General features: G+C 43.4%; 1 protein-coding gene across 2 annotated transcripts in view; it reads left to right on the top strand.

Moving 5' to 3' along the window:
• SCN10A (sodium voltage-gated channel alpha subunit 10) overlaps positions 1–14,933 on the top strand; it is an 81,778-nt gene extending 66,845 nt beyond the window's left edge. For both annotated transcript variants that reach the window (XM_031028263.2, XM_006733423.2), the window contains exons 22-27: positions 193–477; positions 1,193–1,246; positions 2,088–2,225; positions 4,563–4,667; positions 9,701–9,971; positions 12,863–14,933. In XM_031028263.2, the coding sequence (XP_030884123.1) occupies positions 193–477; positions 1,193–1,246; positions 2,088–2,225; positions 4,563–4,667; positions 9,701–9,971; positions 12,863–14,076 (2,067 nt within the window). In that variant the 3' untranslated portion in view covers positions 14,077–14,933. The remainder of the gene's footprint in view (positions 1–192; positions 478–1,192; positions 1,247–2,087; positions 2,226–4,562; positions 4,668–9,700; positions 9,972–12,862) is intronic.
• Positions 14,934–21,888: the final 6,955 nt, after the last annotated feature.

Below are 21,888 nucleotides of genomic sequence, written 5' to 3'. Positions count from 1 at the left end.
ATGTTTAGGGAGAAGATCTAAACCCATCTTCAGCTTCCCAGTGCCTCTCAATCTTCTGAGTCTGAATTATTGTCCTAATTAACCCACTTCTCTTGCTGCTTCCAAAGGCCACTGGCTCATGAAGCAGACTGAGTGTAGACAGAAGTGGGATCCAGCAAGAAGGGTTCCAGATCCTTTTGCATTCCCCCCCAGGTGGTGGTAGATGCCCTGGTGGGTGCCATCCCATCCATCATGAATGTCCTCCTCGTCTGCCTCATCTTCTGGCTCATCTTCAGCATCATGGGTGTGAACTTCTTTGCGGGGAAGTTTGGGCGGTGCATCAACAAAACCAATGAACACCTTTCTCTTGTGCCTTTGTCTATTGTGAATAACATATCTGACTGTAAAGATCAGAACCACACTGGCAGCTTCTTCTGGGTCAACGTGAAAGTCAACTTTGATAATGTTGCAATGGGTTACCTAGCACTTCTGCAGGTGGTAAGTCTGGAGATCAACCATGTCTGTTCCTTTGGCTACTTGATAATGTAGAGGGTCTGGTGTCTTCCAGAAGTTGCTATGTAGAGACTCTGCAAGGGGTAGCAATCAGTGTGAGCTGAAGTCACTACCTATTCCTACAGACCGGCATGAGGCTAAAGGACCTTACCCATGAAAGCAATGTCACAGTGGTACAATTAGACAAGTGTGGGCTGGCAGCATAGAATAAAGGGATGAACCTGCAGTGCAGTTGTATCAGGTGATGACTTAGAATTCACTATTTGTACAAAATAGACATGATATAGCCACCTGTTCAGTCTTCTACTGAAGATCCTCTCCTAGACAGTAATAAATTGTATTACAGGCCTATTATAATGCAAGAAAGTGCTGGTGGTGATGACAGGCAAACACATTCACACTTCCATTCATTCATCCATACCTTGCCTCCATCCAATCAGGTGTTGATGCAATTGCTTACACATCTGTCATGCAGTTACCCACACCTACCTACATTCCACTGTTTGTTCATGCATTGGTTCAACAAATAATCCCTGAGTAGCTGTGGTGGGCCAGGCGCTGTGCTTAGCCCTGGCAGATATAGAGAACTGCCTCCAGGGGGCCTGTGCTCTGTGAGAAAAACAGACAAATAAGTGAATCAAAACAGAGTTCAGTGTAGACAATGCACAGACACTGAGTGACCTCTGCTCCTTGTTTCCAGGCAACCTTTAAAGGCTGGATGGACATCATGTATGCAGCTGTTGATGCCCGAGATGTGAGTCTCAGTCTGCTGTGCCTACTGCCTTCCCCTCAGTGCATCCCACTCACATCAGTCTATTTGAAATGGACTGAAGGTGGCTTTGGTACCAGAAAAAGCAGTCCCCCAACAGCCTGGCCTTATCCCTCCCTAGAGCAGTGTCCAGCTGGCCCTCTATTGAATGTTTAAGCCAACCTCACCTGTTCCCCTACCAGGCACACTCCCCAGGCATTTCAAGTTCTCCTGCTCACCATTGAGGAAAATATCAGATAACATCCCCAGGACTGTGTGTGAGGGCACTTCCTGGGCAGAGGGAGGAGCAGGATGGTGGCTACAACAAGGGTATGTCATGGCAGCAGGGGGAGGAGATGGGTGCTGTTGAGGAAAGACCCTTTGCTGTCGTGGCAGAGCTGATGCCGTGCCCCAGTCCCCTCAGCCCACCTCTTGAGTTCACCCCCGTGCTGTGCTTCTGATTCTCTGAGACTTGACTTTCTTCAGTGCATCAGAGCTTGCTCAGCAGCCCCTCCTCCAAGGGTGGGGGATTGAATGTCCACAGGGGCAACCCTCACAGATAAGTTTGATAAATGCTCCAGCTTCCCAATCCCTTAGAGGTACAATTCTGAGGTGCATTCTACACAGTTCATTGGAGAACCCCAACAGGATGGAGCGTCAGTTGCCCCCCAGTGATGGCCTGCTTATCAACACCCCCTTTGGCTTTTCTCCTGCTTACCCTCCCCCTCCCTCAGTCCTGCTTCCTGACTCCTGAATAAACCACCCACCCACACCCAGGTTCTTGTCTCAGGGATGAACACAAACATACACCCACCTGCTCCTCATGTTTCACCTTGTCTGTTCACAGGTGAACTTGCAGCCCAAGTGGGAGGACAATGTGTACATGTACTTGTACTTCGTCATCTTCATCATTTTTGGTGGCTTCTTCACACTCAATCTTTTCGTTGGGGTCATAATTGACAACTTCAATCAACAGAAAAAAAAGATAAGTGGGGCTCAGGTGTTTCCACGAATCTTCCATTCCCTGTCCCCTGGCTTCATAACTAAAGCCAACACTATCCCTAGCCCTCATGTCTGACCAGGAGCCCAATTTTGGCCTTTAACACCAATACCCACCTTTGCACCCTGATTTCAGCCCTCGCCCCTGCCTGGTGTCCTGGGCTGCTGCTGGAAGAGTTGCATTTCTCTGTGTCAACAACATCCCTGATTCTGTCTGGGTCCCCTTCCACTCTCCCAGAGTGCCCTGGATCTTCCCAGCTGGAACCAGGTGTGCTGGGTGTGTCCCAGGTGACCTTTGGGAAACATCAACAGGGAAAGAAAGGGCTCCAGCACTTTCTGCCTCTGTCTGGAGCTCTGACCCCCAGAAGCACTGAGTCAGGAGGCCTCAGCAAGGGCTAGAGCTCCAGTGTTGGCAGAATCCCAACCCTCCTTGGGATGGAGAGGAAGACCCTTGCCTCCATGGATGCTGACTCTGATGAATAGGAACCAAATCCCAGATAACCTCTCATATTTACATTAAAATATTAGGGCATTAAAGATGTCAAATGCTTTCTTGTCACCCTGTATTAATCCTTTCATTTAATATCCTCCATTCCTTTGAGGTAGATAAAGCACCACTTTAGACTAATGTAAGCTGAGATCCAGAGGAAAAAACAGGGTCATATGGATAAGTCACATAGCATAGCACTGAGAGCCCAGCATTGGTTTTGGCATCATACAAACCTGGGCTTTCATTCCCGACTCAGCCACTCACTAGATAGCTGGCAATTCCTAAAAACTCTTTCTCATCCATTCAGTGGAGTTAATAATACTGATAGGATTCTGGTGAGGGGAAAGTAAAAACCTGTACAAGAAGCACCTAGTTTAGGGGTGTGTCAGTTAAGTGTCTGCCTTCATCTAAGGTCATGATCTCAGGGTCCTGGGATTGAGCCCCCAAGTTGGGCTCCCCACTCAGCAGAGATTCTGCTTCTTCTTTTCCCTCTGCCCCTCCGCCTGCTTGCTCACTCTTTCTCCCGCGCGCTCTTGCTCTCACTTTCTCTCACTCACTTTCTCTCTCTCAAATAAATAAATAAATAAAAACATTAATAAATAAAAGAAGCACCTAGTTTAGGACTGAGCTACTAAACTATTATAGTTTAAAATAAATGTCTAATGACAGAGGCTTCCCGCCTATAGAAAGTCCTTGGCCAGAGTTCTGGGCATAAGAAGTGGGCAGCCCTTCTCTACCCCAGAGGGGCTCAGCAAGACAGCTATGAAGTGCTGATCAATGTCATCAGCACCCTAGAAGGCTCTGAGACCATTCAAGCAATCCCTTCTCCCATTTTATAGATGAGGAAATTGAGTAAGACCTTGACAGGGAGTTGGCCATGTTAGGTGATAGAATGAGATAAGCCAGTGATGAAGCTGGGGAGCGGGAACTATATTTGCTGACTCCTTGCCCAGAATTTTCAGTGTGGCCCCACCCAGTGCTCCCAACCCTCTGCCCCTGCCCCACTGAGATGTCTCTCCCTGGAGGCTCCCTGTATCCACAGATTTTCTAAAATCTCCTCTCAAATCCCAGAGATCTCAGCCCATTTCCTGAGCATTTGCAGTGAACTCAGTTACACAAACATGGTATGGAAATGGGAAGAATTCAAATTATGCGAGGAAGTGAAAGGTGAGGGGTTGAATGAAGGAGGTCTAGAGGGTCCTCAAAGAAAACCCAAAACTAAGGGAGGAAGGCATTTTTGATGGTGGAAATTCTGGCACTGTAACAGCAGAGGGCAATGCAAATGGTGGGGCCTCAAGAGAACCAATCAAGAGTTCTCCCAAGACCCTTGGATAAGGCAGGAACTGTCCTTAGCTCCTCCTCTCCAGGAAGGGGTCAAGGGTCTGGATTTCAAAGTCTTTGCTGCAGAAGGCCCTGAGGGAAACTCTTGCCCCTGACAGGAACTATGATTCCAGAAGCCCAGTGGATTTGACTAAAATGATCAGGCTGGATGCAAGGTTCAGATTTAAACTGATATTTACCTTCTCCTTAGGTTCTGCTCCCAAATTCTTCCCACCCTCTGCCCAAGCAGCACCTCTGGGTTCCTGCAGAACCCAGAAACAGGCTTTGTTCCAGAGACTCAGGCAGGGAGTCAGAGCTGAGGCTCAGTCCCACCCACTCTGTCACTTGTTGTGGCACCTGGGCAGGACACTGCTTGATTCTGGCCTTGACATTTCTTTCTGCAGAGAAGGGAGAAGGTGGAGATGTTCTTCTTCTCCAGCATGCTCTGATTTTGGTACCCCTGGGAGTTCTTGTTGCTTTAATAACAGTGGTGTGTGTTATCCTCTCCTGTACTTAGGGGGACAGGACATCTTCATGACAGAGGAGCAAAAGAAGTACTACAATGCCATGAAGAAGCTGGGCTCCAAGAAGCCACAGAAGCCTATCCCACGGCCCCTGGTGAGCCCCAGAGCTTCCCTGAAGCAGAGTGTGTCTGGAAATCCAACCAATAGCTTATGCCTATGGTGGGTAGGGGTTAACCAGCACTCTCTGTGAAGGGGGAAATCTGGGTTGAATTTGGGGATGACATAATGAGAGTTCCCAGGCCCAAGGAATGAGAAGTCTAAAAGAAGAAACTCTGGTCTTCTGGAGTGTATATATCTCCCACAGGTACTCCAGATAGACCTGTTTAGGGAAGTACTGAGTTCCCCAACCAGTTTAAGGTTCAATCACAGGATTGAAGATTAGGCTAAATGATACTAAAGGTGGTAAGAGCCCTGAGATGAAGTGTTTGTGTGGTTATGCATCATGATCTAGGTTGCAGTAAATCTCCAGCCTCACCCTACATTCCACACCATGCCTACAGTAGACAGGAAATGGACAAAACCCAAGCCCCTAGGATCCTGGCCCCAGGCATAGTCATGGTCAATAGGAACCAAAATTTATCCCATTATTGTGTTTAAAAGATTGACCAAAACTTAGAGCTATACTCCAGTTTGATTCCTTTATTCACAAAAACCCTAGGAGACATGCCCTTTTATTCCCCCATGAAATGTAACACTCAAACCATACGTATTATCACCTAAGTTCTTCTCAGTCCTTCTCAGTGGAAAATGTCAAACCTCTAGTTGGCCTCTGTTGAGAGTGGATGAACAGGTTTGAGAGTGGGAGTATTGCTATGTAGGAAATGTACAATGGAAATTCTTCCAAGAATTTCTGAGCCATCAGAATGGAATTGACATCTTGTCCATTTATGTAACCTTTCTGTGGTTAAGGTGCAGTACCTGTGAAGAAAACTACAGGTGCTGTCTAGGACACTATGCCATTAGGCCCCACCACCGCTACCACCAGGGCAAAGCCTAAGGACGTATAACAAAGGAGAGGACCTTTCCCTAGAATTAGGGAAACATATATTCTGTTGGCCAAGGCATTAGGATTTCTAAATCAAGGCATGGGGTTTGTCTAAGTTACTAAAAACTTCATGAGCACATAGTCTTGAGAACATTTATGGGAGAAAAAAAATGCTATGACCTTTGGATATACTTTACTTGGAAACTGGTCATAAATGTATCACTGTGCTCAATTCTGATAAGAAGTGTTATAATGAGGGGTGATAGGACGTCCACGCCTCTGTAGGGGCAGAGATTTCCTTCCAAATTCCCCATCAGGTCAAGATAACTGGGGTTGAGTGAGCCTTAAGGCTCAGGGAGTACCCCTCTGTCAGCCAATCGAATGGGCAGGAACAGGCTCAGAATTAAAAGATGTAGGTAAATGGCTGAGCCCAACCAATCAGCATCAAGTCAGGGGAGGAGGATCCTGAGACTTACAGAGAAACAAGCAGTTGAGTCCCTGCTGGCCTTCACTGGTGGCTGGACTGATGCTGAAGCTACTCTTGAACCAGACACTAAGGAGCCTGTGCTAGGGACATCCCTTGGCAAAATCATGACAATTGTTAGTACCTTGCCCTACACACTGCTCAATCTCTCTATAACATCTCAGATTCTCCCATTTTATCAACTAATCCCACAGGCCACCATAGCTTCCTCCTCTCAAGGAGGACAATTTCACTGGGATAGGATGAGCTGCATTTCAAAAAGTGACTGGAGAGGACACTATCTTAATACAAAGGTAGGAACCTAATGTTGAAATTCCAGGCACTACAGTAGGAGTGGAAGTCAATGGTTGGGCAGGAAGACCTATGACAAAATCACCATTTCTCCTAATCAAGCCATAACCAAGACCCTCCAAGGCTGGCAATGGGGGAGGCCCAACACATGGATAAGGGAAGTGAGACCTCACAGCCCAACTGTGTTTCTGAGATTCATCATCCCTTTGGATGGGAAGGGGGTGTATTACTAATTAACTATCAACACTGTACTAGCTTTAGTTGAGGAACGTAGCTCTCTCCTTAATACTCTGTTCCTAGCATAGCCAACACTTTTTTCCCTTTGTTTCCCTTATCATAGCCAAGGCAAGGCTGGAACATTTAAACAAAACTTTGAAGTCTTAGGGGTCCCAAAGGGGAAACTAGCAGAGCAGGGGCCCAAGCAGCAACTGCATTTGGCTCATCTCCAGGGCCTACAAATCTTGGCCCATCCTTGCTCCTGGCCAGCAACCATATGGCAGGCAATATCTTGGCACCCACCACCCAGTGGGACAAGCCTGATCATCTACCTTCCTCAAAGTCCAGAGCCAAGAAAGAAACACAAGCAAAAAGAGAAATTCCCACTCCTACCTAAGATTCACCTTCCCAGATCCAGCTCTCTTTTCACTAGATTATTGGCACTGGAATGCTCATCTTCTTCCCTTAGCAGTCCCAACAGGTTGAGTTGGTCAGATAAGCGGAGCACTGACACAGGAATTCTGCCCCACAGTTGCATGGGTGCCATTTCACAGCAGGGCCAACCTGGAATACACACACACACCACACACATACACACACACACACACACACACACACTCACATACTCCTCCTCACCACTGGCAAAGTTCAAGTTCTAAATTGTATGCTTCATCCATAGCAAAGACTACAGCTTCCACAAGACTGGGAAATTTTATTCTATAACATTCCCTGCTATAGAAATTACTAAAAGCAGGTTTCATATACTTCACTTTATAGGAAAATAATAGGCTCTAGAATAGCACATCATCAGTCACCCACTTCATCAACTCTGAGAGCACTGAGGGTTGCAAAGAAGTGAACCCTGCCCACAGGTTAAGCCAAGAGCAGCCAGCAAGCTGCTCCATTCCCCAGCATCCAAATATCCAGGGCAAACTCAATGCCTACAACTTAGTAATGTTGTCACCTGCTCTGTTTAATTAAAGGTTGTGTGGTCATGAATGACCCTTTATTTTTTCACCATTTTCAGTGATGAAATGGAAGTTATTAGTGGTTCTTCAATACCCCTCCCACTCCAGAAAAGACATGGGCCAACAGTTATGCCCAGAGCCAGACCAGACCCACTTGGGTCTGATTGTTTGCTTTAACCCACAGGGTAGCAACCTCTCCCCACCAAGAAGCAGAAAGCAAGACCCAGCCTCTGTCACAGCCCTTCTCCCCCATGTCTGCTTTGCATCTCCTGTGAGCTCCCTGATGAGACTCATGACAGGGTCCTCTCTGCCTCCACTCATGCAGAGCCCAGCACATAGTATACATTCAGTAAGTGCCTGTTGTATACAATAGAGTGGCCTTCTAATTTTATTTGAGGTATGGGTAATTCAGAGTTGTCCATTCTGTTATCCATTCATTCAACTATTTATTGAGCATCTATTGCATGCCAGATACTCTGCAGACACTGGGGATAGAGCAGTGAGGAACACATACAAAGTTCCTGCCCTCAAAGAGACTATAGTCCTGTGACATTGGAAAAAAATGGGTGTTATACATAAACAATGAATCATGGAATACTACATCAAAAACTAATGATGTGCTTAACAGTGACTAACATAACATGATAAAAAAATTATTTAAAAAAATTAGCGAAAATCACACACATACCAATTCACAGGTTGGAGAGATTCCTAAGAGAGAAAGAATGGGATGAAGAGCAAATGGTGCCTAAGACTGAGCCTTGAGGTGCTCTAACATTTAAGGGTTGCATAAAGAAGACTCAAAACAGAATAGCCAGAAAGACAAGAAAAGAACCAGGGAAGTAAGGCATGATGGAGACTAAGAAAGAAGAGTTTCAGGGTGGCAGGTGTGGCAAGCAATGCCAAAAAGGTGTCCTTGGACTTACATTCTGGAGGTCATTGGTGATCTTAACGAGAACCATCTCAGTGACAGGATGGGGACAAAAGCCATTTGGAGGTGAATTGAGGAGTGAGTGGGAACAGTGACTGCACAAAATGCCTTCAAGAATTTGGCTGTGAGGGATGCCTGGGTGGCTCAGTCAGTTAAGCGGCTGCCTTCGGCCTGGGTCATGATCACAGGGTCCTGGGATTGAGTCCCACATCGGGCTCCTTGATCAGCGGGGAGCCTGCTTCTCCCTCTCTCTCCCTCTGCTTGTGCTCTCTCTGTCAAATAAATAAAATCTTTAAAAAAAATAATTTGGCTGTGAAAGTCGGGGGAGAAGTAGGGTGGTAGCTGGAGGGAGATGTAAGGTTCAGGAAGATTTTTTCCTTTAAGCTAGGAACAGGTAGGTCATTAGAGATTTAGCTAAGGAACCAAGAGGTAGTAGCCAAGAGTGGGCAAGTCTGGCCAAAAGCCTCACTCCTCAGTAATGAAGCCAAAGGACCAGGAGGTTGGTAAGTGGCAGCAATGAAGAAGAGGTGATGGTGAACTACTTAGATGACACAAGCTTCAAAGGAGGAAGGGTTTTGCAAGATGCAGGAGGAGCAAAGGTCTGGAAGTTATAGTGGGAAACAAGAAGGACTCCAAGCTTACCCTCTTGCCCTGGAGTACCTGGGGTGGGGGAGAATGAGCAGCCACTGAGTTTGCAGTTCTTGAACTCATGCTATGCAGGCACTATGGGAACACAATGTTAAGTAAGACATGGCCCCATCCTCAAAGAGCTCACTATTTAGTAGAGAAGAAGAGAAGCACACATGAAATGCTAGAACTCAAGACTGACTACAAAGGCTGTGGGAAGAGAGAGGAAATAGGCAATATGGTGTGATGTGATTAGGTGATTAGGGAGAACTCCCTGGAAGGAGTGGAGCTTAAGAAAAATGGATCACTTAGGACTGTTGGGGTTTAGATAGCCAAGAGATGGGATGGGAAGAGCTTACAAATGGTGCACCAGTGAGGAAAAAGTACCCGGTGACTTCAAGGGGGTGGGAAAGGCAACAAGGACTTGAATTGAGGCACTGAAGTAGAATCAACTAAGAATAAAATTTTGGAAGGAGTAAGGACAGGACTTGGCTTCTGTTTGGATGTGGTGTGAGGAAGATAAGAGACAGATTTCAGAAAGCCATCTGTGGAGAATGCAGCCTCTTCAGATCCCTCTTGTATGTTGGCCAGAAAGGCCTTGATGGACCATCTCTTGTTTTTTCAGAACAAGTACCAGGGCTTTGTCTTTGACATTGTGACCAGACAAGCTTTCGACATTGTCATCATGGTCCTCATCTGCCTCAACATGATCACCATGATGGTGGAGACTGATGAGCAGAGTGAAGAAAAGACAAAAATCCTTAACAAAATCAATCAGTTCTTTGTGGCTGTCTTCATGGGCGAGTGTGTCATGAAGATGTTCGCCTTGCGGCATTACTACTTCACCAACGGCTGGAATGTGTTTGACTTCATTGTCGTGGTCCTCTCCATTGGGAGTAAGTGGGGTTACAGGTGGTAGGGAAGCCCAGACTCTGTTTGGGGTTGTTTGGGCTGCTTTTTTTTTTTCAAAACCAAGAGGGCAACAAACAAACTTTTTCAATATACATTATATGTTAGAGGAGCCCAGTATTTGCTGCTTTCCAAGAGCGGCAGATTTAAAATGCCCCTGTCCTCTCTGTGAAATGGAGAGTTTCCATTGGCCTTCTCCATGCTGTCACAAAATGTTTTTAGGCACCTACTGTGTGCATAGCCCATTGCCTGAACTTTGGGGCTGATGGGGACAATCACTCCTCCAGAGAATATAAGATGATGGAACTTCCAGTGGGCCTTATCTTGATGTGAGGTGAGTCATTAAATACTTTCTGGAAAAGGAGGTGTTGCCAGAAGAGTGAGCAAAGACTAAGAGTGTTCGAAGGAGATTCTTAAGTCAAGGATCTGCAATTAAATCTTTATATAACTGTCCACCTAGGGAATATGAGTGATAGACAAGTCAAAGATCAATGCCTAGAGATCAATGCTCTTAGGGCCTAGTCTGGGTGTTTGAATGATAGGCCCAGTATCTGGGGGCCAATAAGTGTTCAGAGAAAACTCATAAAGTCAGAAGCTAAAGTGGGGAACAGAGCCACCACAGTTGAGTGCTTGCTGGTACTTCTGAGGACTGGGCTGGGCTCCTTGGATCTTCACAACAGCTCTCTGAAGGAGTGTTATTATCCTCATTTTATACATTTAAAATTGAGCCTTACAGATTAAGAAAGTTATGCAAGGTCATATGGTTTGTAAAGGGTAGAACTGAATTTAGACCAGGCTAATGTCCTCCTAATGAACTAGCTGCCTTCTACTAACAACCAAGAGAATGTCCTTAGCCTTCTTGTGGTTTAGGCAAAGTTTGGCCCTACAAAGACCAAATCCCAGTGCACCAGCTTTACTTTGCATTATAAATATATCCTGACCTGTTATATTATGACCTGCTTACTTTTCATGTCAGAGCATAGCTGTAGATTCAATTTTCCATTGATTTACCATCAAGAGTTAACAGCATCTAAATACAACTTGGCAGCACTTAATCAATCTCCCCACCCTGGTGCTGAAACACAGCCTTGGGTTGTGTTTATTTGTTTGGGAGGTTTACGTTTATTTTTGTTTTCTGTTTTGTTTTCCTGTTGCTGCTGTTTTTGGTGGGAGGTTTGTTTTGTTTGTTTGCTTTCCAAAGTGAGAAACTCTAAAGGTCATTTTGACTTTATAGTAGAGAAAAGAGCTTGCTTATGTGACTTCCCATATCAACACTATAGACATAAAATATACTCAAAGTACTCCATTCTATGATGGGGACACCTTAACTACCAGTTCCTATGACCTACACAGCAACACCATCCACTGGTTAGAAATCAGTCATAGAGACAGCTGGAAAACAAGTGAAAGAACCCACCTCTTCATGCTTCTGCCCTCCCTCTCTCCCTTTCTTCCTTCCCACTAGCAAGACATGGATTGAGTATCTAACTGTTGCAAGTATGAAGACTCATACTCCCTTGAAGTATTACATAGATTGGTTGGCTGGCAGGATCTTAGTAGATTATACAGACACATACCCCACGCTGTGGAAAAATATCCCTGTTAAATTAGCTTTAAGAGAGGGGCTTTCATAAAGATTTTATAATACAATATTATAATTACTTCCCAGATCTCTTCCCATTTCCTTCTTCCTTCTAACACAATACTGTGACCACCCATATTCATATGACAAAAGGCAAGTAGGGGAAGAAGGTCAACGGAAACCTGGCAGGGAGAGAGAGCTTGCCACCACACTCCTCACCATTTGTCCTGAGAGGTTTTGAATCCTGTCTGACCTAAAGGCTTCACCTAATCTTTTGTGGTCCCAATAGGCCCCAAGATCAAGCTTCACAAATCTTCAAGTTAGATATCATATAAGGAGACATATACATTCTTCATCTTTCTCACTTTGTTCATAGTTGGGGGATGGGAGGGCCATAACTGACCCTAAACAAGCCCATCTCCAGGCCCTAACATAGAGTTCAAACACAGCTGGAGATGAATGAAACAAATAAAAGCCATTATGCAGGCAGCTGGCCATTCAAAGCCAGTCTACTTTAGCTGTCAGCAAGTTGCCTGACTCTTCAGGCTCCCTTATAATTAACACCAGGCTCTGTACAATTATCCACAGGACCATGTGCCAGGAACTGAGTCAATCTTCACAGTAGGAGATGGGGAGAGGAATCACAGGGGATCCTTGCCTTCACAGAGCACAGGACCAGGAAAAGGTGGAGGAAAAGGCATGTCCCAAGGCTGAATTCTCAGAGAAGAGTAGGGCCTGTGTCATAGACAAAGCCAGACAAGGGCTGTGTACATGTGGAATATGGGGCAGTCACTTCCAGTTAAACTAGGCTGCAAAAGATAGGGCTTTGACCATGGAGGTTGACTAAGAAGACATACTGGGTGGAGGGAAAGAAAGATAAGAACATGGTGGGAAGAGTGGGACTTACTTGAGAGAGAAAAGATTTATGCAATGAGCATGCACTGAGCCCCTACTTTTTTTTTAAGATTTTATTTTTTATTTGACAGAGAGAGAGAGAAAGCACAAGTAGGCAGAGCAGCAGGCAGAGGGAGAGGGAGAGGCAGGCTCCTCGCTGAGCAGAGAGTGGGATGCGGAGCTCGATCCCAGGCACCTTAACCCAGACACTTACCCGACTGAGCCACCCAGGCGCCCTGAGCCCCAACTTTATGCCATCCACTGTGCAAGGCTCAGAGGTCCCAGACTCCTTGAATACAAATGCTCACATGGAGAGCAGAGATGGGAGAGTGTGACTGCAGCCAGCTTTGTCAGGGCCCATGCTTGCAAGTACTAATTAGATCATTTCCCCCTCTTCTAAAGGCCTGATATTTTCTGCGATTCTTACGTCACTTGAAAATTACTTCTCCCCAACACTCTTCCGAGTCATCCGCCTGGCCCGAATTGGTCGCATCCTCAGGCTGATACGAGCAGCCAAGGGAATCCGCACATTGCTCTTTGCCCTCATGATGTCCCTGCCTGCCCTCTTCAACATAGGGCTGCTGCTCTTCCTTGTCATGTTCATCTACTCCATCTTCGGCATGGCCAGCTTCCCCCATGTAAGTTGGGAGGCTGGCATCGATGACATGTTCAACTTCCAGACCTTTGCCAACAGCATGCTGTGCCTCTTCCAGATTACCACATCAGCTGGCTGGGATGGCCTCCTCAGTCCTATCCTCAACACAGGACCCCCTTACTGTGACCCCAATCTGCCCAACAGCAATGGCTCCCGGGGGAACTGTGGGAACCCAGCTGTGGGCATCCTCTTCTTCACAACATACATTATCATCTCCTTCCTTATCGTGGTCAACATGTACATTGCAGTGATTCTGGAGAACTTCAATGTAGCCACGCAGGAGAGCAGTGAACCTTTGAGTGAGGATGACTTTGACATGTTCTATGAGACCTGGGAGAAGTTTGACCCAGAAGCCACACAGTTTATTACCTTTTCTGCCCTCTCAGACTTTGCAGACACCCTTTCAGGCCCCCTGCGAATCCCAAAACCCAATCGGAATACATTTATCCAGATGGACCTACCCTTGGTCCCTGGAGATAAGATTCACTGTTTGGACATTCTTTTTGCCTTCACTAAGAATGTTCTGGGAGAATCTGGGGAGTTGGATTCTCTGAAGGCAAATATTGAAGAGAAATTTATGGCAACTAATGTTTCAAAAACATCCTATGAACCAATAGCAACCACCCTCCGGTGGAAGCAGGAAGACATTTCAGCTACTGTCATTCAAAAGGCCTATCGGAGCTATGTGTTACACCGTTCCATGACAATCTCCAACCCCCCAGGTGTGCCCAGGGCTGAGGAGGAGGCTGTGTCACCCCCAGGTGAAAACTTTGCTGTATTCATGGCAGAAGAAAATTGCACACTCCCAGACAAATCTGTAACTGCATCTACCACGTCTTTCCCACCATCCTATGACAGTGTCACTAGAGGCCTTAGTGATCAAGTCAACATGAGCACATCTAGCTCAATGCTGAATGAAGATGAAGCTACCAATAAGAAAGCAATTGCCCCTGGGCCATAGTGAGGACACTCCAGCATGGACCTACCCAGTTCTGATGTGACCTTCTGCTCTTTGATAATTCTTTCCCACTAAAGGTGGCACCCAGTTACCACCTCATCAATGCATGCCACCAGTCACAGTGTCAGAACTGGGTAGAGAATGCATTTGGTGCCCACCTTTGGAGAAGCCCTCAAAACCAACAGGAGTCAGAAGCCAAGAGCATCTCCACTGTGACAACCCTTTTGATTTCTCTTACTTTCCAGAAAATGTTCCTGGTCCTTTTATTTTAATTGTGACCAGAGCTTACATTTACTGTGATAAACTTCTCAGGACCAGAACTTCCAAAAATATATGGCAAGGATGTTGCTGAAGGTCCAAGTTAGTCCTCTGTGAAACACCACACTGAGACTGACAATGTTATTTAGGATTTTGCATGACTGCATGTTGAGAGCTGCCAGACAATTGCTCCTGCCCAAGGTAACACCTGTGGTCTATGTCATGAAAGGCCTTTGAGATATCCATTAAAATTAATATTTTTAAAGGTATATCAAGACCAATGTTACACCTTAAAGCATCATTTTTAAAAATTATGTGATATTGACATGTGTCATAAATCATTTCTTCATTTTCAGAGTTCCTGATATTATTTTGCAGTTTGAGCTTGAATCTGGGTGAAGCAGGAAGGAACACTGTCCTGAAAGTTTGTTCCAATCCTAAGTATTACACCAACTGCCATGCTGCCTGCACCACACTCTTTCCCCTCTGAACCTCAGTTTCTCCAATTGTAAAAGTGGTGGGAGGTGGAAGACAAAATGGACACTCTCTATAGCCCTTGCATTTCTTGTTTTAGAACTCATTGGTGGTCTGCACCAATTTAGATAAGGAAAACACTCTCTCCTGAAGGTACAATGGCCAGACTTTTCTGCTGTGTAGCTAAAGAGATAGCTTTGAGATACATTCCAGAACCTGTTTCCCATCTCATGGTCAGACTTTAAGAAGGAAAGTTTTCACATTCCCCTTGGGCCAAGATTCCATAATTAGTATAATCAAAAGAAAAGGGACATTTTGAAAAAGATGATCTGAAAGATAAAAGGTATGGTCAATATTTTCTTAAATACATCCTACAATTAAGTACCTATTATATGACAGGCACACTCTAAGTACAAGAGATAATGGAAACTAAGCCCCAAATGATTAATTGGATTTATGCAGTGAGTGGAGAAAGGGTTTTCAGAAAAGAATATTCAGGCCAAAAAATGTGTGGGTTTTAAGATGAAGGAGAGCAAGGAGTTTGTGTGACAACATAGGACATAAGGATCATAGTGACAGCCGTGATCTTCTATTAGCCCTTGGGACATTTCCTGCCACAATGACAAGGATCAGGTCAATTTGTTGACATATATTTGATCACTTCGTAAGATTCCCCATTTATATAATTACAAAGCCTAAAGACTAGTCCACCATACATGCCTCATGGGTACAGATTTTCTGAGGTCTTGATCTCCTTTCTCTGTCACTGTCGGCCCATCAGAGGCTGAAAGGCTGTCAAGATGTTTGTTGGGGTTTGTCAGCACCCACAGATGTAGGTTAATAAGACAATGATGCAATAGCTGAGCGCTGGGCTGTCCCAGTACAAATCAGATGTTCTCCAGATGTTTAGTTTGTATCTTAAGGATGAGTTCAACAAAATGGCTCTTCCTCACTGGTTCCACTGAACAAGGGAGCACAGATACTAATGGTGCCACTTCTTCAACATCTAAATCCCATGCAGTCAATGAAAATGCCATCTAAGATAGCTGGATAGACAAAGAGCTTGGGGACTGGCTTATTTTTATGTTATGTGGAATAATTAAATGTACCAAATCATCAGACTAGTTTTATTAAGTAGATGATATTATTCTCAGAGATATTCTTGATACATTTTTTGCCCCAGGCTGTAGGTTGAATTGTGCACCCCCCCCACCAAAGAAAAGATATGCTGAAGTTCTAACCCTTGGTACCTGCAAATGTGACCTTTTTTGGAAATAAAGTGTAGATCAATCAAATTAAAACACAGTCATACTGAATTTAAGTGGGCCCTAATCCAATGATAAATGTCTTTAAAACATGAAGGAAATTTGGACATAAACACACATGGAGAAGAATGCCACGTGAAAACACACACAGAGTGAGAAGGCAGCTTTGTGAAGACAGAGGCAGAAATTGGAATGATGTGGTTGCAAGCCAAGGAATGCCAAGTATTGCTGGCAAGTGCCAAAAACTAGAAAAGGGCAAAGAAGGATTCTTCTCTGGAATCTTCAGAGACAGCATAGCCCTATCAATATCTTAATTTCAGACTCTGGCCTCCAGAACTGGGATAGAATACATTCCTGTTATTTTAAGCCACCTAGTTTGTAGTACTTTGTTACAGCATCTAGCAAACTAACACACCCCACATTTACTTCCATACAGATGCATTTACCAAATTATGATGGGAACCACTGGAAAAGTGATGCAATATACACGGCTTGCATTGCCCAGAGTTTTTAGAAATTTATTCAGTGCAAATGCCCTTGAATATTTCACTAGATCTAGTTTCAAAATTCACCTGGTAGTCCAATTACAAGACAGGAGCAAATCTGAGAGGTCCAGGGCAGATGGAGAGTCAGAGCTAGCTTCTCAGCCTCACCCATAGGAAATGGCACTGGAATCTCTCTGACCCAGATTATGTGAGTATACCTAAGTGCTGAAGGGAAACAAGAGACAGAACAGTGGTTTGACTATATAAATATCTGGAACCTGCAGGATCCTTAAAATGTCTCCACCATAAACACTACCCTGACTTTTTTTTAAAAGATTTTATTTATTTATTTGACAGAAAGAGAGAGCACAAGCAGGGGGAGTGGCAGGCAGAGGGAGAAGTAGGCTCCCTGATGAGCAAGGAGCCCAATGCAGGGCTTGATCCCAGGACCCTGGGATCATGACCTGAGCAGAAGGCAGATGCTTAACTGACTGAGCCACCCAGGCATCCCTTACCCTGACTTTTTAATCCATTAAACTGTGTAACACACAGACATAGATGGCCAAGAACATTCAGGAACATTCAGCCAACACAGATGGGAAGATGTAGGCAGAGCCTTGGTTTGCTAGAGCGTTTGCCTTAGGTGAGGTCACTTTCCTAAGCACTGGGGATGTAAAATTGGTAAGACACATCCTCAGCCTGGAGCTGAACATAGGCTGAGGTTTAACTAAAAAGTTTTTTTAAAAATCCCAAGATTTCCAGCAGTTACAAGTTAGGTTATTTGAATCACCCCTCCAACTGAAAACAATGAAAATGCTAGATAAATACTAGACAACAATAATATGTAAGTTGGGAAGATGTGAGTCGAGTAAGTGTTCTAAAGCTTTACTTTTATTCAAAAGGAAAATAAAAGTTTGTACTATTATTAGACTTTGATAAGTTAAGAATTCATGAATTAATTACTAGGATTGCCACTAGCAGAACAGAAACAGAGTATATTCCAAACTAGGATGGGAGCAATATGCTAATAAATAATTAGACAATCAAAAAAGTAAGATAAGAAAGAAGATAAAAGAGAAATATAGAACAAGAAGAATGAGTTCAAAAGACAGAGAAATGTAGTATATTTGAACACAAATATATCAACAATTGTATTAAATGTAAATAGACTATGTGCTTCAGAAAGTCAGCAAAGATAGTAAGACAGAATTTTAAAATTCCAACAAATAATATTCATAGAAAGACACAACTAAAATCTAAGATTATCAAAAAAGATAAAAAGAGGGGGAAAGATATACCATGTAAATATTTAACAAGTAGCTGCAAAATACATGGTGTTTTTTTTTTCAAGTACTTAGGGAACATTTAAAAAATAGTCATTATACCTAGACATAGAATAAGATTTTGAAAGTTTTCAAGAAATTAAAAGCATATAATGTGTTTTCTGACCATAATTTGATTTAGCTGAGAATCACAAAAGCATATATGGACACTTAATATATGACAAAGATGACATCACATAGCAGTGAGGAAAAGATGACCTTCCCACAAATGGTAATAGGACAATAGTGTTTTCATGAGAAATAAAACAAAATTGGACCCCTACCTAAAACTGTACTTAAAAAATCAAATTCAGGTATACCCAAATGTGAAAGGCAAATCTATAAAGCTTTTAGAAGATAATGAAGGAAAATATCTACATGACCATGGAATAAAGAAAAGACTGATAAATTTCACCACATTAAAATTTAGAACATCAGTTCATTAAAATAGATCATTAAAAGAGTGAAAACACAAACTATAGTGGAAAAAATATTTAAAATGTTTAGACCCAACAAAAGTGTAATATTCAGAGGAGACTTTTATTAATTTCTTCAAATCAATACAAAATAGACAACACAGGGGCGCCTGGGTGGCTCAGTCGTTAAGCGTCTGCCTTCGGCTCAGGTCATGATCCTGGGGTCCTGGGATTGAGTCCCACATCGGGCTCCCTGCTCAGCGGGAAGCCTGCTTCTCCCTCTCCCACTCCCCCTGCTTGTGTTCCTGCTCTCACTCTCTCTCTCTCTGTCAAATAAATAAATAAAAATCTTTAAAAAAAAATAGACAACACAGTAGAAAAATGGCAAGAGACTTAAAAAGGCACTTCACAAAAGAAGAAACCTGAATAAGCAAGAAACATGAGGGTGCACAACCTGATTAGTAATCAGAGAAATGCAAAGTAAAACCATAGTGAAATACCACTACATATCTATCAGATCTGCAAAGCTTTGGAGTCTAACAAATATCAACTGTTGGCAAAGATGTTGAGCAACAAGAACTGCACCACTGGAAAGTAATTAAATTGGCACAATCATTCTGAGAAACAGTTTACTAGAAGACTTGAAGATACATACACCCATGACTCAGGTTTTCCACTCTAAGGTATGAAACCTAGAGAAATCTATGCACACGTGCTCTAGGAGACATGTACAAGAAAATTTCCTATCCACATTGTTCATAATGGACCCAAATTAGACACAACCTAATGTCCACCAGCAGTAGAATAAATCAATATATTGTGGTATATTCTTGTAAATGTAATTTTATGCAGTAATGAAAATGGATGAGATATAGCTACAGATGAATCTTAGAAGCATAATATTGAGTGAAAGAAGCCAGACATAAAACTACATATTCTATGTGATGAAAAGAGATTCAAAAACAAGCAAAAACAAATATATTGTTTAGGAATGCATAAAGAAAGCAGATTACCATGTAAAAGTTAGGGTAGAAGTTCCCACTAGGGGGAAAGAGGCATTTGTGACTGGGTTTTTGGCAATGTTCTAATTTATCACCCAGGTGGTTCTTTTTATGAGTGTTGCCTTTATAACTAAATGTTAAGCTAAACTTATATGCCTAATGTACTTTTCTGTGTGTATGTTATATCTCACAACTAAAAACAATTAATGACTTAGCTTAGATTCCCCTCCCTCACACAGAAGTAGTTACTATCTGCTACTCTGAATCATGGTGTTTCTATCTTGGACTTGGATTATCTGAGCTGAATTATAAAAGGAGGAGTAGGAGTTCAGTACAGGCATACAGTGTTTTGTTGTGTGTCACTTTATTGCACTTCACAAATATTGTTTTTTACAAACTGAAGGTCTGTGACAACCCTGCATCAAGCCAGTCTATCGGTGCCATTTTCCCAATAGCATTTGCTCACTTCATGTCTCTGTGTCACATTTTGGTAATTCTCACAACATTTTAACTTTCTCCTTGTCATTATATTTGTTACAGGGATCTGTGATCAGGGATCATTGATGCTACTATTGTAATTGTTTAGAGGTGCCACAAACTGTGCCCATATAAGATGGCAAACTTAATTGATAAATGTGTGTGTTCTGACTGCTCCACCAACTGGCCACTTCCCCCATCTCTCTCCCACTCTTCAGGCCTCCTTATTCCCTTAGACAAAATTGAAATTAAGCCAATTAATAACACTTCAGTAGCCTCTGAATGTTCAAGCGAAAGGAAGAGAGAGTCACACATCTCTCACTTTAAGTCAAAAGCTAGAGATGATTAAGCTTAGTGAGGAAGGCATGTTGAAAGCCAAGATGGGCTGAAAGGTGGGCCTCTTGCACCAATCTTTCAGCCAAGTTGTGGCTGTGAAGGAAAAGTTCTTGAAGGATATTAAAAGTGCTATTTCACACAGTGTCCACAATAGCCAAACTGTGGGAAGAGCCGAGATGCCCTTCAACAGATGAATGGATAAAGAAGATGTGGTCCGTATATACAATGGAATATTACACAACCATCAGAAAGGATGAATACCCAACTTTTACAACAACATGGATGGGACTGGAGGAGATTATGCTAAGTGAAATAAGTCAAGCAGAGAAAGTCAGTTATCATATGGTTTCACTTATTTGTGGAACATAAGGAACAGCATGGAGGACATTAGGAGAAGGAAGGGAAAAATGAAGGAGGGGAAATTGGAGGGGGAGACAACCATGAGAGACTATGGACTCCGAGAAACAAACTGAGCATTTTAGAGGGGAGGGAGGTGGGGGGATGCGTTAGCGCGGTGATGGATATTCAGAAAGGCACATACTGCATGGAGCACTGGGTGTTATATGCAAACAATGAATCATGGAACACTACATCAAGAACTAATGATGTACTGTATGGTGACTAACATAACAAAAATTTTTTTTAAAGTGCTATTTCAGTAAACACAGGAATGATAAGAGAGCAAAACAACCTTATTGCTGATATGGAGAAAGTTTTAATGATCTGGACAGAAGATCAAACCAGCCACAACATTCCCTCAAGCCAAAGCCTCATCCAGAGGAAGACCCCAACTCTCTTTAATTCTGTGAAGCCTGAGAGAGGTGAGGAAGCCACAGAAGAACAGTTTGAAGCTAGCAGAGGTTGATTTGTGAGGTTTAAGGAAAGAAGCCATCTGCATAACATCAAAGTGCAAGGTGAAGCTGTAAGTGCTGGTGTAGAAGCTGCAGCAAGTTATCCAAAAGATCGAGCTAAGATAATTAATGAAGGTGGCTACACTAAACAACAAATTTTCAATGTAGATGAAACAGGCTTCTATTGGAAGAAGATGCCACCAGGACTTTCAAGGTGAGAGAGTGGTCAGTGCCTGGCTTCAAGGGATAGAGTGACTCTCTTTAGGGGCTGATGCAGCCAGTGACTTTGAGTTGATGCCAATGCTCATTTACCAATCCAAAAATGCTAGGGCCCTTAAGAATAATGCTCAATCTACTTTGCCTATACTCTGTGAACAGAACAACAAGCTTGGGTGAGAGCACATCTATTTTAACACAGTTTACTGAATATCTTTTTTTTTAAGATTTTATTTATTTGTTTGACAGAGAGAGACACAGCAAGAGAGGGAACACAAGCAGGGAGAGTGGGAGAGGGAGAAGCAGGCTTCCAGTGGAGCAGGGAGCCCGATGCGGGGCTCAATTCCAGGACCCTGGGATCATAACCGGAGCCAAAGGCAGATGCTTAACGACTGAGCCACCCAGGTGCCACCAGTTTACTGAATAACTTAAGCCCACTGTAGAGACCTACTGCTGAGAAAAAAAAGATTCCTTTTAAAATATTACTGCTCACTGACAATGCACTTGGTCACCCAAGAGCTCTGATGGAGATGGACAATGAGATTAATGTCTTCATGCCTGCTAATACAACACCCATTCTGCAGCCCATGGATCAAGGAGTAATTTTGACTTTCAAGTCTTATTATTTAAGAAATACATTTCATCATAATTATTTATTTATTTTTTTATTCTTATGTTAATCCCCATACATTACATCATTAGTTTTAGATGAAG

The sequence above is a fragment of the Leptonychotes weddellii genome, chromosome 1 (assembly GCF_054177405.1).
Source record: "Leptonychotes weddellii isolate Sample4059 chromosome 1, ASM5417740v2, whole genome shotgun sequence".
Taxonomy (NCBI): domain Eukaryota; kingdom Metazoa; phylum Chordata; class Mammalia; order Carnivora; family Phocidae; genus Leptonychotes; species Leptonychotes weddellii.
Note: the sequence above shows the minus strand (reverse complement) of the source record. Positions and strands in the feature narration are given on the sequence as shown.